At 35.0% G+C, this 17,134-nt stretch overlaps 1 protein-coding gene across 2 annotated transcripts in view; it reads right to left on the bottom strand.

Moving 5' to 3' along the window:
* Window positions 1–17,134, bottom strand: part of LOC136034755 (protein patched-like) — a 110,598-nt gene that overhangs the window by 36,601 nt on the left and 56,863 nt on the right. For both annotated transcript variants that reach the window (XM_065716138.1, XM_065716136.1), the window contains exons 5-8: window positions 15,997–16,164; window positions 10,495–10,615; window positions 5,263–5,355; window positions 4,286–4,407 (exon numbers count right to left, since the gene is read on the bottom strand). In XM_065716138.1, the coding sequence (XP_065572210.1) occupies window positions 4,286–4,407; window positions 5,263–5,355; window positions 10,495–10,615; window positions 15,997–16,164 (504 nt within the window). The remainder of the gene's footprint in view (window positions 1–4,285; window positions 4,408–5,262; window positions 5,356–10,494; window positions 10,616–15,996; window positions 16,165–17,134) is intronic.

Genomic DNA, 17,134 nt, shown 5'->3' on the forward strand with positions numbered 1-17,134 from the left:
GATGGCTTATCAGTAGTTTTTTTCTGTTTTTTTGCCGAAGTACATGCTTTGCCTCTTCGCTGTTTCGTTTCGTAGAAACCTCGGTTAATATCTTAGTTATTTTTATTTTATTTTTCTTCGTGTACTTCATTTTTTTTCAACGGCACATATAGCCAGTGTGGTCTTAAAACATTTTTAAGTGTCATCGCAAACGTGGACTTTTTTTAATGTAAGCAACTAAGTTTGAAGACAAATTTTCAATGGAATTAGACATATTTGAAAAATTACACTAGTGAAGCGTCTTTATTAGTTATGCCGATGACGAATCTCCACTTCCTGTTTTTTTTTCTTTATTCAGCCCATTGCAGGAATAATTTCATTGCCTTCATTCATTATATCACAGATTATTGCATTGTTTTTTAATGAGAGATTCCTTATTAATTTGAAGTTGTCAAGAAATTCAAGAGACCACCCACCATTGAAAACACGTTAAAAAATATCTTGATATAGATAGAATAGCTTAATTAGTCAGTTCTAGCAAGGCTAGTTGCATTGGCGGCAAGACTATCAAAATGAAAGATTATCATTACAAATGAGGAACTATTGATTACAGGGATGGCAGTAACACAATTCGCATTAATCTTCAATGCCTTGTTCTTAAAAAAGTTATTTAGATTTTTCTATTTTGACAACTACAAAGGAGAAATTTTTTCGAGTCGAAAAGATAGCAAGCAATCAAAGCAAGGGTGCCAACTGAGAAGAGCAAATGGCCAAGGGAAAAAAATGCGTTCAGACTTGACAGATAAACACTTTTTGGATTCAGGGGGTATGTTTTTTTTTGTCTAGGGTCTGTGCTAAACAACCATTGTCGGAGTCGTGCAGGGAACTTTATGCAGGAACAAAAGGCTCATTAAGCTTACGCTTAGGACTTCCATATCTGACACTTGGAGACACAGAACACTCCCATTTCCAAACAGGAAAGTAAACTTTTTACTTGGGAGGCGCACTAAGCTTACAACACCGGTAAGAGCCTCACACCCATTCGTTTCTAGGAACTTGGGAGAGCGAAGACTAGTCCCCAATACGTTCAACGAATTCCATATTGTTATACTGAAAGTATATTTCAATCATACACTAAGTTAGCATTAGATTATTTATTAAGACTACTGACTATTTTAAAATTTTCTCTATGCTTCACAGAGAGAAAGTGGAACACTCGCCCCTACCCTGGAATGTATTTTCTAGTAAGGTACACTACCACAGCCATATCCAGGATTGCTTTAGGGGGGTCACAAAAACTTTAAAACGCATCAAAAATTCGTTTATATTCATTTTGTTACATTTTTTTATGAGTCGGACAAACATTTCGGGGGGGTCAACCCCCCTATCCCCCCTGGAAACGGCCTTGTACACTATAGTCGTTAAATGATGACGCCTTCGTTACTCAAAGATGTATCAAACTGCTCAAAGAAAATAATCAAGTCAATTATGGCCAACTTTTCTAATTTTAAAAATTTGAGAATTTAGTAGTTTTCCTTTTCTTGTGATTTCAACATAATTTACATGAATTTTAAGTTTCTGGTTCTGGCACTTTCATTTTTGTTCAACAGAAAAAGAAAGAATAGTCAAAGAGTCGAATGGATAAATACCCTGCAGATCGACCGGCACACTTCATCCTAGAAAAATACAATGTTTCTCATGATGTCCAACTTTCTATATTTTCTGCCATTTATTTTGCTGTTTTGACGAGAAAGTCCTCCCCAAAAATATACCCTGAACACATACCTGATACATGCTATTAGATATACACAGAGGGGGCGAGTGTGCTAACTCACCAAAATGTAGGATGGGAAGGAATTTTTTTGGTACTTCCGTATTATATGGTACACACTTGAGAATCTGTATGGCGAAGATCAGACAATAACCGGCTCTAACGGTCTTTATACCAGACAATTAGCTTCGGCTCGGTCGAAAACTCCATTGTAGCTACATTTCAATAAAACATTTAGTCGGTATTTTGGTTAGATTAGGTTACGTATTTATATAATGCCGTTTGGGCTGCCTCCCTTCCATTATTCTAAGTTGTAGTTTTCGTAATTTTGTTAATATGTAACATATTTTCGTCATGTTTTGTTTTATTTCATTAGCATTCACCAAACTTCACTTCTCGATTGTGTACCATATAATACGAAAGTACCAATTTTTTTTCAAAGTCTAGAGAGGGATTTTTTGGTGGAAATGCCGAAAAAGATGTTTCTCGAAATCCCGAATCTCCATGAGTGCTCCTTAATTGGCACCCATGAGAGGGAGAATTTCCCCTAAGATAAATCCGACCCTGCTTGATAAGTGACAAATAAAGGCCTTGGAATGTACTTTTTTCGTCTTTACGACCCCCCCCCCCCTCCAAAAAGATTGAGTCTGTGCACCAGCCACGTACGAAGAAATTTGTTTCGTGGAAGGGAGCCAAATCCCTCAAATCCCTTATTCTGTGAGAAGTATCAGAAAATTATGGGAGGAAAATCATGAGATTTAGGGGAGGGGGCGAGCCCATACCCCCCCCCCCCCCTGCGTACGTACCAGTTGTGCACCATCGGTTTTGCAAAAATAACAGATACAAAAGAAACGTGTCAGCATATCTTTATACATCATCGCCAACTATATTAATAGCACCGAGACCTAATTCCAGACATCTCCAATTGAAATAACTTTTATGGTACCCCAGTGTGTCAGGAAGAGAAATAAAGTCATCAAATATAAAACCCTATCAGCGTGGGTGGGCTTCACAAACTACGGAAGCCGGTACTAAACAAGGGATCAAAATAAATGGCGCTGAAGTCAGAGTGCCGTGTTAATTTTCCTCAGCACATATTTCGCTTAGAAGGAATACTTCGGAGATGAAACAGCCAAAGTACGAATTTCGATCACTTTTTGTGTCTAAACAACATTTTTAAGTAGGTTATTCATGGCCGTGTAATCGTGTGTTTGGTGTCCCTTGATAACTCTCCAATTACGAAGTCTCTAATGATCGCTTATATTACTACTCTTTAAATGTTTTGTAATATTCCTTTTCTTTTACAAAATAGTTTTGATTATATACCTTTAATTATTAACCAAAGACATTCGTCTTGCGTTGACTTTATAGTTTACCTTTCGTCCCTTTGTTTTTAAATTAAAATCAATACCGCAAGATTCTAATAAACAATGCCCTCTTCTTTTTCAAATAAAATAGTCATCGAAAACTCATATATTTTCTATAAGACAAGCAAACACTATAGTGTAAGGGGATTTGGGCCCCTCTTCCGAAATGTTTTTCTGACTCGTAAAAACGTATACAAAAATGCATATAAACTAATTTTTGATGCGTTTTTTAAGGGTTTTTTTTTACCCCCACCCCTCCCCAAACAGAATTCCTGGATACGGTTCAGCTCTAATATACACTTTCCTCTTCTTTTTCTAAGTCGTCAAAAATTCACATTCTTTCTAAATTAAGATTTAAAGCACAAACATGCACTAAATTTCACTACTTTTGGAACATCGATGAAAAACTTCGATTCTTTGGAGCTAATTATCTAGTACCGTGTACAAAATAACACATTTTAAGAGCATAAAAAAATTCTATTTACGGTGCGCATGTCAAACATGAACACGCCAAACTTCCTTCTTTTTTTACGTCAATTTGATAGTGTTACTCCATTTTTGGACTTCAATATTTGCATAATTCGTTCGATATTATAAAATTAATATTTCATTTTACGAGTATACTTCCTTTTGGAGTGAAGGCTGAGAATTATCGTCAGTGTACTGTTGCCGATATTAGTAAAAACAAATCCAGATTGTTATGCAAAGGTTGTTGCAAACCAAGTAAAATATAACAGACGTGCTCTGGCTAAACTGTATCCCATTTTCTGCCATTGTTTATCTTATGCATGAAGTCTTTTCTTTATTCTTAAAAATGGAAATCCAAATGGAATCCATTGAATTATTTTAAATTTGACAAATTTTTCGTTATCTCAGAGAGAAAAAAAAAATTTAAGAATAATTTAGGGGTTCATGATATAATCTCGAAGTCAGAGATACGGCATTGGAAACTCGCTGGTTATGAGGGTTAGTTGATTGCTTATTTTTCTCTTTATATTATTTCTTATATATTTATATTTTCTCTTATTTTTCTTTTTCACTGTTACTCCACTTTTATAATCTGTTTTATTGCTTGAAATACAAATTGATTAAACAGTGAGTTAGTTACCTTAAAATCTAGTAATTAATCTACAAATATAGAAACAGTGAACTACGCATCAAAATTCACCTCGTTATATGTCCAGTCTTGTTTTTCCTAGTTCCTCCAACGATGAGATCTTCTTGCCAATGCATATGTTTCTTTGAAAAACCATAACAGCCACCTGTAACTTCAGCGCCAATATCTGGAACCTGAAAACAATACATTTTACAATTCACACCACTATACATGGTCGTATACAAGGGGGAGGGAGAACAACCCCCAAAATTTTGGTTTGACTTGTAAATGTAACAAAATGCATATAAACATATTTTAAAATGTGTTTCTTATTTTTTTTTCTTTAACTGCCCCCCGCCCTCCAAACTCAAGTTAAAATGTGCTTGAAATTAGGTCATGTTGTCTAAAACAAGACTAATTGGGTGAGTGTAAAGCACACGCCAAGCACATTAGAAGGATATTTGAAAAAAAAATGAACATGTCTTATGTTCCAAGTCACAGTCACGTGACTTGGGCACGCTAAGTCGCTGGGGTGATAGGATGAAGATAACTTCTTTGGGGATCTGGTCGGTTAAAAACATTTTTTCGGGGCCGAGACATCCAGAATTCATGCACTTGAACATCCTTTTTTCAAAATTTTCCTAAGAGACTGTATCAAGCCTAGTGGCATTGTATCTGCGTTGCGTGTTTATATGTCCTCTTTGTTTTACTTTTTTTTTTACTTTTTCATGGTTTGCGGGTACAAAGAGTTGAAACCTATGCGGTCCTCGAACAGTTTTCCGACGAAACTCCTCTGTACAAGAATGAAATGGAGATTGCTTAAAGACAATTTTAGACACAAAGGGATATCCCCTCCAACAGGGTTGGATAATAAAAATAATTTAAAATATTTTGGATTTCTTTCAGAGGTGATCAACGCTGAATTTTTAAACTTGCATCAAGAGTGTTTTCCAGTTTGTTAGCTTCCTATGCCACTCGACGCTGCGATAATTTTGTTGCAGAATTAGTACAAGAGCCACTGAACTCAGTAATAATAAAGAAATACTTACAGTTTTACTCTTTTTGTTGGGCGCTGTATCCGGACATTCGGGGTCAAATGGGTCCAGACAGGGTTTTGCTTGATACGCACTAGTTATGCCAGCCTAATAATAAAGAATAAGTGTTAAAAAAAACTAATCATAGCAAAACAAAATATACATAGTAATATATACAGTTTTGATGGAGGCAATGGGTCTTAGGGGTCTAAGTCTAAGCCTCGACTCGGTTTAGTGAGACCGCAAACAATAATAATAATAACATAGTACTGGGCATAACATATAGCCTGTTGACATTTTGCTATCAAATATACCTCGGTGCCGCTAATTCTAAGTGCTATTTGATATTTTTGTCAGATCTATATCTTAACCCAAAAAAATGAGCCCATTGACATGGACTAATCATCATGTTAGTAATCTGATTTTGGTAAGTGTCCCAGTGACGTCAATTGAAAAAAAAATTAGGAGAGGGGCAAAATGTATTTTTTAGTATCTAGAGGGGAGAGGGTAAATTGTCGGTTTTTCAGTTTTCTCAAACAAAATACTGGAAAAGAGCCTATTTCAGTGAAAATACCCCCCCCCCAAAAAAAAGTGTCTTTTTCATTGAGGAATACCCCAAAAAGATACTTTTCAAAATCAAGAGGGAATGCAAAAAAATCTGGGAAATGCACAAAATCAGAATAATTGTGTCATCAGTTTCTTAACTATGTCTTAAAATTTGCCAAAATCATCCTTGACCAAACAGCTGGTACTGGTAGTTATTTAGTAGAGGAAAAAAACCTTAAAGTTATTTTTCTGTTCTTCTGTAAAACTTGTTTTGTAACATAACATATTTTGATTCATCACAGCTAAGCTCTTAGGGTATCATATTACACAGTGTAAATAGTTTTTTTGCGGATGATTTTCCATATGTTGACAAACCACAGGTAAGGGTCGTATCAAAGTCAGAAGAAAACGTACAAAATTAAAAGTTCGTATGGAAGTTTACTATACGAAAAATTCAAAAATAACTGAAAATACAAGATATACGTCAGGTTTTATGCAAAAAATTCAAATTAATATGAGTGGGGAGTGTTGAAGAGCCCAAGAGAACAAATAGGTCATATTTCACTTCTATTGTCCTTGGTACTTCCAAAAATTCTGTGTTCCACCGAGATACACAAAGTATCTCTAAATACTTAAAAACTAACCAGATGATTGTGATAGTATTTTCTGTATTTTCAAACCAAGAATTTGTAATGACAAATGACAATACGCTTAGAATATAGTACAGAGGTTCTTCGAAGCTGCTATTAAATGTTGCCATTGTTATAAAACCGACTAATTTTGATGACAAGACTTGTTTATAACTGTCAGTACAATGTCCGCCTGGGCGTTAAATGTAGTCTCAACTCAACATGATCTCAAGATGCTAAACAGCAAAGAGATTGATTTTTACCAGGATTAAACAATAACCAGAAACATTGTTTATTTTTTACAACCACTAATTTTATTTTATGGGATTCATTTCATAGCTTGATTTGGGAAAACCCAAATAGACAGAAGAAGATTCATACATGAGTGATTTTCGTTCACCACCCATGAAGCGTCTTATTGCTCCTCGCTCTTTAAAGACTTCCATAGGTCTTAACAAAATTCGATTCTTAGAAATTATCGTTATGTCCTAGTTGCCAAGAACCCAACAAGTTTTGATCGTCTTAAAAGAAGAAAAACCTTAGGTTATAGGCTATATTAGGTTATAGACTAATTGAGCGGATATTTGGACAAGGGATTGTTCTATAACAAGAGTTGTTTCGGGAAACGAAAAATAAAAAATATAATATGAAGAGGTAAAATAAAATAAAAATGTGCTGTAAGTTTCAAGAACATGGCTGCAGTGTGACAGTATCCAGAGGCTTGGACATATTTGCAACTAAAAAACTCACTGTATGAACATTTTACGTTTAATTACGGTACGTTGTGTTTAAGTTGTTCTATTAGTTGTCGTGGTATCGCAGGTCTTGTGACCTATATCCAATATTTCACCATTTTTGGTTTTCTGGACACTGCGAATCCAGTTATACGTCAGTCACAATAATGAACCCCTTAGCAACAAAAAAAAAATTTGAATAAACCCTGATTGTGGAAAACACATAATAATTTACCTGAGCATGTTACCCCCATTTTTTATACTTCCCTAGTCTCACTTTATTCATCCGAATTCTTTTCTTTTTATTAAAAAAAAAATGGTTATTGTACGAGCTTCACGTTTGCTTTTATTACTAAGTGATTTTCCTTTGTTAAATTTTGTTAAGAAGTGGAAATTTTGCTAAAATTTAACCAGAAAATTTTTCGGAGACAGGGTGGACCACTGATGAATATTTCGCCCCGGGCACAAGAGAGACCAGAACCGCCAATATAAGTAACAAGCCTTTAGGCCCGCTACTTTTGTTATTTTAATAAATAAATTAAAGATTGTATGCATTTTAATTACTTACAAGCTTCCATATATTTGATTTTTTACATAGCGGGCATATGTAATTCGAAATCATCAGAATATTTTTTATCGATAATGGTCCTACCCTGGCACGTTAGCAGGGGGGCCTTCGGGCCCGGGCCCCTCCCAAAATTTAGTGAAATGTTTAATTTTCCCATGGTTTCTTGGGATTTCTGGCAAAAGTGGGGCATTTATTAAGAATCCAGATACATTTGTGAAGCCCTTTTTGGGGGGATTTTACAGCATGCAATTATTCGGTCAAGTCAAGCCCAATTATTAACCCATTTTCAGTCTAACTTTTTACCCTTTTTGAAGTAATTAGCCACTGTACTGTTATTTTTTTTTTTGTAAAGAGAGTTTGCTTTCCAGAGCAAAATGGAATTATCCTTTATATTAGGGCGCTTATCCCCCCCCCCCCTTTTTTTCAGGATAGTACAGCTTTTAATGGATCAATTTTGGAAACTATCATTTTTCATTAAAATCTACGTTTTTGCAATAGAAGAGCTAACCCCCACAGTACCAGTATTGCACTGTTAAGCCTAAATTTCCCTTTCAATGGGATATAATAGATATATCTAAATCGCTATGAACATAACCTGAGCCTAAAACGTACCTTTGAGGCTTCAGTCCTCTTTCCCCCCCATCCGCTACAGTACTACAGATTAAAGTTAATCTGTATTTTCCGATATACGTGCTGTTTGCATTACTAAATAAAAAAGTGCTACTTTATATCTGCTGTTTCGAAGGTTTTGCCCCCCCCCCCGAAAAAATTTCCTGCATACGCACCTGGTTCTGCCCACATCAGAGAGGGGGGTCCACCAAGAAGGTTTTTCAATAGCCCCTACGCAATACAGACGTTTTTTATATAATTTTTTTGTACATTAACATTTTAAAGCGAATGGGGTTAAACTGGGTCATTTCGCCTAGATATGATTTCGGTGTCCAAACATCATAATGCCACATTTGGCTAGAATAATAAGAATAGTAACAAAATTTAGAAGTAATTAATACGGCCTACCATGAAATTTTATTCCTTAATACCAGTTTTGAATAAAGCAAAATCATAGTATTTCAGAATGACCTAGAGGGCATGGCACCCAATCTGTGAACGCCCGAAATCACTCCAGAAAATTAAGTTGCTAACTTCACTCTCAAAGCAAAGCCGACACTATGGGTGGTCCAAAACTATCAACCCATGGGTATACAACCCATCAAGAAATAAGGTAAGTTCCTTTAACAGCTTACTTTCCGAAGGAATAACTCTATTACCGACTTTTAGATGACCCCATACATCCGGAAAGAACCGTGAAATCTCTTTATAAGAAAACCCCCAGGATACTGAGAAAACATATTCAAACAAAGATTTATCATCTCAGGTTCACACAGGGGTTTTGAAATCACTGAATTTACCGAAATTTGGATAAATATGGTCAAATTTCACTGGGGTCAAAGAGATAAATTTTGAGGGCAAAAAACAGAATACCTTAAGTTAATGTTTAATATAAACATTTGAAGATCGAATGGTTGGTCTCGAAACAAAAAAAAAACTACTCAGACGAAATAAGTTAGTAGATAAGCCTATATTGTGATATTTCCAAAATAAAATTTCAAGAACTACAGATGCAGCAAGCTAATTACTTGCATTTGTGGTCAACGCAATTTTCTAAAAAATTGCGTATATTCTTAATGGAATATACCAAAACATGATGATAATATGACACTTTAGAAACAAAAGTATGGAAACTATGACAAAGAATTATGGAAAGCAGGCCGCGCAGAGCCCATTATATTAAATACATAACCCCTAAACAGCTTTAAATGTTAAATATTTCATTAAAATGTACCTAAATCGCAGTTTTCTCACTCAAAATAAGCAAATCATAACCAATTCCAGTTTTAGTCATGTCTTAGACAACGTAATTCTTGAGTGTTCCTTTTAACAGACAAGTACCAAATAAGATATTCTTGCTACACAGAAAAAAATTAATTTAAGACTAAAAATTACAGCGTGGAGTGACAATGATATATCTTCCCATTACACAAGAATCGATGCAGCGCCATCAGCTTCAATGTGAACATAAAGCATAAAATTATTGAAAAAATTTTATGGAATCCCACTTACCCCATCCTATCACACTTTTTAGAGCTATAATCGAAGAAAGGTTGAGATGACTATGACACATAATGGATTAAAATGGAAGAGGAGCGTGCGCAGCTGTGTCGACCTCAGGCGGTTTGTTGCTTCAGTGAATTGTTAGAAATAGTAGTAATTTTAGGATATCACCCTCTCATTCTTTCATTTTATCGCATTATATTTCAATTCCTCTTGATAAAAGCCTTTTATTTACCAGTGTATTTTGAGATAAAGGTGCTTCTTTTTATATTCTAATTCCCTCTTTGGCAAATCTTAAAATTAATTTTGGTTCTTCGAAATTACAAATATGTGAATAATCAAGGACCTTTCACCAGACCACTTCTCTTACACCTTAAAAAAACACCAATAGGCATATACCAATAGCAAGAGCCAGTAAGAATAGATCTATGTAGAAAAAAAATAAAAATAAAACGGAATTTTTTATAATCTTTAACTTGACAAGCTTCATCTAATCTAATGGAAAATAGTTTTTCCAAAAATAACCAATTTTTCTGAGTGTTTTCTTGCATTTTTTATGTTACTGTGCAAAATAAACGATGAAAACCTTTTAACTGAAACCTTAAACCATTAAAACCTTTCAACTTAACATTCATTCTCTAATATAGCTTTGACTTACTCTTTTCATAAAATCCTCCAAAGAAGCAAAGGGAAACCCATTTGTCCCAGGGAAATCTTTCATTAAGTCCACCATGCGAGCTGGATGAAGATTAGTCCACTTTACATTTGGTCCAATTAACCTACAAAAGTCATTAACCATTATTTTTTTTTTCATTAGACAGTCAAATTAGCTCCAGCCGGACAACCTTTGTTCAAATTAACCAAGAAAATTTAAAACTATCATTCAAGACGGTCAACTTCAAAAAGTATATACTCTACTGTCATAGGGCAAGCACCAACAAGTTGAGAAACAGGAACTAACTTTTTTGGCCAATTATTTGAATATACCTCCGCATGATTCAGTTTATGTATATTGGCAAGAAAAATGACATCAATGACGTCAATACAGCAAAAATTCTCCACTAACAGAGTAAATGGCAAAATTATTCAGAATTATTGCATACTAAAATCAAAGTTAAGTCTCAAGTTAGTACAACCTGAAGAAGCAACGTGACGTAACATGTGTTGTAAGTTCCGTCAACTGCTAATCAAGCAAAGTAATTATTACCCTCATTAGCAGCAAATAATGGGGCTTATTATTATTATTGTTTCAAAAATTACATCAGCTATTGTCCAACATTTTTTCTTACTCTAATTCATGTATTTTTCCATTGAAGATGGTAAAGGAAAAACAATTATAATAATTAGTATCTCAAACATCACTAAAAAAAAAGAACAACGACGAAAATGACAGATATACGACTAACAGGTATTTAAATGGGTCATCTGTGGCTATTATGACCTGAAAACACAAACGACGGTCAGAAGATACTACATAATAATGAAATATTCATATATATATATATATATATATATATATATATATATATATATATATATATATATATATATATATATATATATATATATATATATATATATATATATATATATATATATATATATATATATATATATTATATATATATATATATATATATATATATATATATATATATATATGTTTAAAATGGCTACATCGTCTAAATATATATAAATATACCTTTATATATATATAATTATATTTATATATATATATATATATATATATATATATATATATATGTTGCACAACATGTCAAAAATGTTGCACAACAGGTCGTGACAAAAATTGTTGCTAGTTTTTTCCTAGTAAGGCTAAGAGAACAATCAAGTACTCAGGACACAATTGTCCGTTCCGAGACTTCAGTCAGGTGTATATATTTTTTTTTCTTTTAACGCGGAGCTTTTAATAAGACTTGCGGTTGAAGATGATGAGAAGGCGAATTTGACAGATTTTTAAGGTACTTTTAGATGTAGGCCTAAGTACTGCCCAGATTCTTATCCAAGATTTTTGTCTTGGTAAGGTGGGAATTACCAGATACATAAGATATGAGGTGGCCTTTGAGTCCATGTCCCTTCCAAAGGTCTTGAAAAGGTTTGTCGGCATAGTCTTGAAACGGCATAATTTTTCTATTTTTGAATCTTCCTATGTACATGGTCCAGTGTACCTATGTGCATGGTACACTTCTGTGAATGGACCTGGGTCCAACCACAGAAGTGTTGTTTAGTTGCAGAAAATGTCTTTCCACTTTATTACGTGAATACCGCCCAGCTTGTTTCGATCTGCTGCCAAATGGCAACAACTATCATTAATTTTTTTTTTTAGATATAGGCCTACCGAAACTTTTTTCCCTGTTTTTCTATGATCATTCGGGATTGTTAGGCAGCAGGTACGATTTTCTTTTTCCTGACATATAAAGAAAGGTTGTTTTTTTCGTAGCAGTGTTTTAACGCCACCGCGGTTTTCCGCCACCTTTTCATTCAGGTAGGTCAGAATAGATATTGACATAGACATAAGAACAAACATAAACTTAGAAATAGACACAGATATAGCCATAGACATAGACTAACCTAACCTAACCTGTCTATTCTGACCCAACTAATTCTCTGGATGATGCAAGATTTCCTGGGTGGCAGAAAACATACTGTGGTAGAAAACCGCGGTGGCTTTAAACACCCAATTCGTTTTTTTTTATGATCATTTGGGACTGCTAGACAAATAACAACGACAATTGTTAATGTTTATTGTTATAATAAATTGTTATGTTTACTGTTGATTATTGTTGAATAACAACGACAATTGTTAATGTTTATTGTTATAATAAATTGTTATGTTTATTGTTGATTATTTGTCAATTGTTAATGGTTAATGAAAATCTTGAAAAACCATACCTTTGTAGGGGGATCCCTTTCTCTCGACATCAGTCCAAAGGAACCCTCAAAAAAACGAGCCTAAGGTGTACTTTTCATCCTTTAGTCCCCCTCCCAGAAAAGAACAACCTAATCCCCTCCACAAGGGCTTTGCTTGCGTGAGCTGATGGTAATGACCCCCTCTTCTGTATAAGCACTTACAGCTCCATGGCTAACGTCGACTATACGCCCGCCATAGACTGGGTCTTTAACTTAAGCATGAAAGGGAACACAATTTCAGAGCACATTCTAGTAACAACCGAACACCAGCCTGAATCTAGGCGTTTTCCCCCACGGAAAACCCCTCCCTATTTTGAGATAGCCACTTTGTTCAAAATAGTATAAAGATCAAATAACCATACCCCCGATTTTGACAACCCCCTTTCCAGTCCCCAGGACAAGGGTTGTAAGCTACAGAGCCCATAGTTATTATGGGAAGGGTGATTGCATGAACTTTAAGCACCATTTTGTGGGGGGGAAATACCTCAAAGGGTGCATCTTAATGCACTAAATATCTTAACTCTCATTGAGCCTTCAAGAAAATGTATAGTTAGATCTAAGGACGGGGTGGGGGATGAAGGTAGAAATTTATATTTAATCCCTCTTGACTTCTGGGAGTATTTCTAGTCTACGCTGTTATTGCGAAGTAAAGACGAGCATTAAATCCTAGAATTAACCCTTAAAAATATTCCGTATAGAAGGGGGGCTGCCCCTTCCCCATCCCTAACCTGCCCCTCGTGGGGGTAGAAACTTCGGAGGATGCTCGTTCAATCAGAAATTGAGAGTTCTTGTCCTTGAGGTGTCTGTTTTGGACTTTCACTCTCGCTGCTCAATCTTGCGTATGGGGAAATTATCCGGGGGAGATTTTCCGAAGGGAGGGGCCAGCTCTCTACCAGGCCATAGTAACGAACATAAAATTTCCCTTATGAGTTTACTGAAACTGTTCAGTCCAAAAAAAAATTGGAAATGACTCGAAAAAGACAACGCTTACTAGGAATTCAATTTTATCCAGAGAGATTTCCTAATATATTCAAAAGATCCCGAAAAACCTAGAAAACCCGTCAAATCGAAAGAAAAAACAATTCAGCATCAGAACAACCAGACTCGACAATTCTACAGATTTCATAATTCCCCCATTCAAAAATTAAATAGAATCTGTTTTTTTGCATAGCATCATTCTTTTATTCTTTCAGAAGCACTCGTAGCCCACTTGATTGTCTTCATGTGGTGTTTAAGGGCTTATTCGATTTTTTTTTTTCAGTTAGCTTTTTATAAACCATTATGGTTGTTATAGAACAAACTGCCATGTGGCGCGAAAAAGGGCAATTTCCGTGTCAGCTCCAGCATTACAGAGACTCACTGGGGCTAGGACGCTGATTAGATCCTCTCTAGACAGCCTCCGGACAAATATGAAATCAATTGGCTTCTTGGGCCAGATATAACGCTGGTATGTGGAATTGGGCTTATCATCTAACATCCGATGATGCTAACGGGTAGAATACAATATGGATATAACATCCAGTCAGCTAACACATCTTGGTGCCAGATCTGTTCGGGTAAAATCAACTTAGGGGTGTCATTTGCGGAATGGATAGGGGGACTAGAAGGCTGAATAGACTCTTTGAATTCATCTTTAATTGCGAATTGAACCGAAATGTTTGGTGTGAACTCAGTCCCAGATAAGCTAGTTTTCAAGTCCTTGGTCCCTTGACATAATTAGGCATAGCCCATCCTTCGCTCGGGGTACTTTCCCTGATCAAGAGGGACAGCACTATAAAGTTGTAATCACTGCGGAAGGATATTTTTTGTTCGTTGTAAGTTTTAATGTCGCTCTTTAATTTGTTTTTGAAAAGAAACTTTTTTTTATTGACTGGCATTTAACCATATCATTTGTATACGATAATTCTTGATATCAAGCCGCATTCCAAATATTTTATATTAAAAAAAAATATTATAGCAAGTTCATCATCTTCTTTACCTCAGAACAAATCAACAAAAGTTCGATTCATGTCCAAAACAATAATCAAACTACCACGAGGGCACATAATGGAACCCAGGAGCAGGAGGGTAACAATTGGTTTACCTGTGGTTCATAATCAATTTAAGGGATCTGTGGAAGAGGTTTCCTGCTGACTGGAGATTACTCAAAATAGATTAAAATACGGAATGCAGAAATCATTTGTCTTAACAAAACAATCGTTCAAATGTATACAACAGTCTATATTGAGCACCCATACCCCCTAACACCGTCAGTGTAATCAATCGAATCAGCTTCTTGGGTGGGCTTAAACCTAATCTATCCCCGAAATTTGAGATAGGACGCGCATAAAATGTAAATTTGGGAGCACAGTTCAGCTTGCCAAGGAACAAATTTACAAATAGCAAAACTAGCACTAGGCTATTATTTATTCGAAGTAAGATGTTAATGGGACATTTCCGGAAATGAGCAATTACTGGGCCAGTTTTTTTTAGTGCAGGAACTTATGTTCTAAACTTGATGAATTTAATTTATAAAAAACTTTATTATTCAGAACTTTATAGGATTTCTTTTTTCCATTCGACCGAACGAAAGTTGCGTGCAGTTTTTAAAGACTTATACCAATAACAAAAGACAAATACCATAGCCAAAATATAGAAAAAACGCAACCTTTAGAAAGGAAAAACTAGAGCAGAAATTCTGCTAGTGACATAGCCGTCCTAAAATTTGAACTTGATCGACACTAATTCTGTTCAGATGTCAATCATAGTCTCTATCCGATGGTTCTGGAAGCATTAGAATATTCAGCTGATTGTTTTTAGTTTAATTATAATTTTCGATTTATAACCCTCATTGACTACTTTTTCAATCGTTTTCCCCCACAATTAACTAGTGGGATTCACATTACATAACTACCTTAGTTAGTATTAAACAGTGTAATTTACACATTTCTAGGAACCCAAATTCGCTTTAAGATTGTAACTAAGTCATCTACTAATTATGACTCGTCATCATCTTATAGTACAAGAACGTTATTGAGGCAACCTAATACAGTCAAAATAAATAGAATTAAATAGAACTAAAAAGAACTATACTAAATAGGAAGTAAAGAAAATGAAAGGTATTGTTAACATATTCTAAATTCAACAATTGTAACATACTGTGGTAATGTAGACTATATAATCTTCGTAGAATAATACGAAGTTTCTCTGAAAATAGCTAACTATTTACCTAAAAGTAGAACTGACTTACGGTATTGCAACTGGATATTCTGGACCTAGAAGCTTAGACCCTTCCCAAAAACAGTCAAGTGGAGTGATAAATGTGCAAGGGGATATGTTCTCGAATATCTGATCCAAAAAAGGAGAATCAAACAATGGAAAGTTAGTTGCGACACATAAATCTTTCAGTCTCCATGTTCTGTAAAAGAAAAAATATATAGGACTTTTGGTTTAGGACTCAGCACTAGCCAAAGCAATTTACCAAAGTACAACTGGGAACTCATAGGTTCCCAGTTAGGCGACAAGATTTATAGAAAGTAAGTTTAGCCCGTATTTTCTATTTTGAGGTACCTTATCCTACTCCTTCATAATAATTTTTCATCCGACTGGGAACGGTCGATTTTTTGCCAAGAAAGTAGTCCTTAGTTGGACGCTTATGTTGCACTGAAACATAAGATGACTTACGGAGAAGCATATGAGAAAAATAAAACATATTCTCGAATTACATTAAGATCTGGTGTGCAAATGTTCCAAATATAGTGAAAACTTCCAGGCCTGCTGATATTTAGGATATGATAATGATGGCTTCACTTTTTTTGTTTGATTTTTTTAGTAAAGAAAGTATCGCTTAAGAAAAAACCCTGTATTTCAATACAGTAAATCGATTAAATCCCACAAGTAAATCTTCCAGTCAAAAAAAAAATCCTTTTCAAGAGCCAGAAGCTTAGTCTTATCCTAATCTAACTTTATCGGATTACATCACGATATAAGCTCTTTTATGGCTGTTCGCATGGTCAATTTTCAAAGGGGTTTACTCTATCCCTTTGTAAAACACCTGCTTGGGAATGATTAGGCTATGAATATCTATAGAATTGTGAACAAAAGCAATAGAACTGCTCCTGTTACAGTAAGTTTTCATCATGGAAGACTGCACTGCATGTCATCATAAGCTACATGTTCACAAGATTAAATGAAACAAATTCTCCTCTACTAAACCACGCTTCCTTCTACAAAAATTGGTTGTGCACCCAAGAGCTTCTCAAGGGTCCCTAATACACTGATCAAGTTTAGAATAAAAATTTTAATTCACAAGACATAAATAACCCGGGGCAATGGAGGGGGGCGGGTTGGACACATGATTATCTTTCCAAAGACATATAAATACTATA

This window comes from Artemia franciscana, chromosome 13 (genome assembly GCF_032884065.1).
Source record: "Artemia franciscana chromosome 13, ASM3288406v1, whole genome shotgun sequence".
In the NCBI taxonomy this organism is placed as follows: domain Eukaryota; kingdom Metazoa; phylum Arthropoda; class Branchiopoda; order Anostraca; family Artemiidae; genus Artemia; species Artemia franciscana.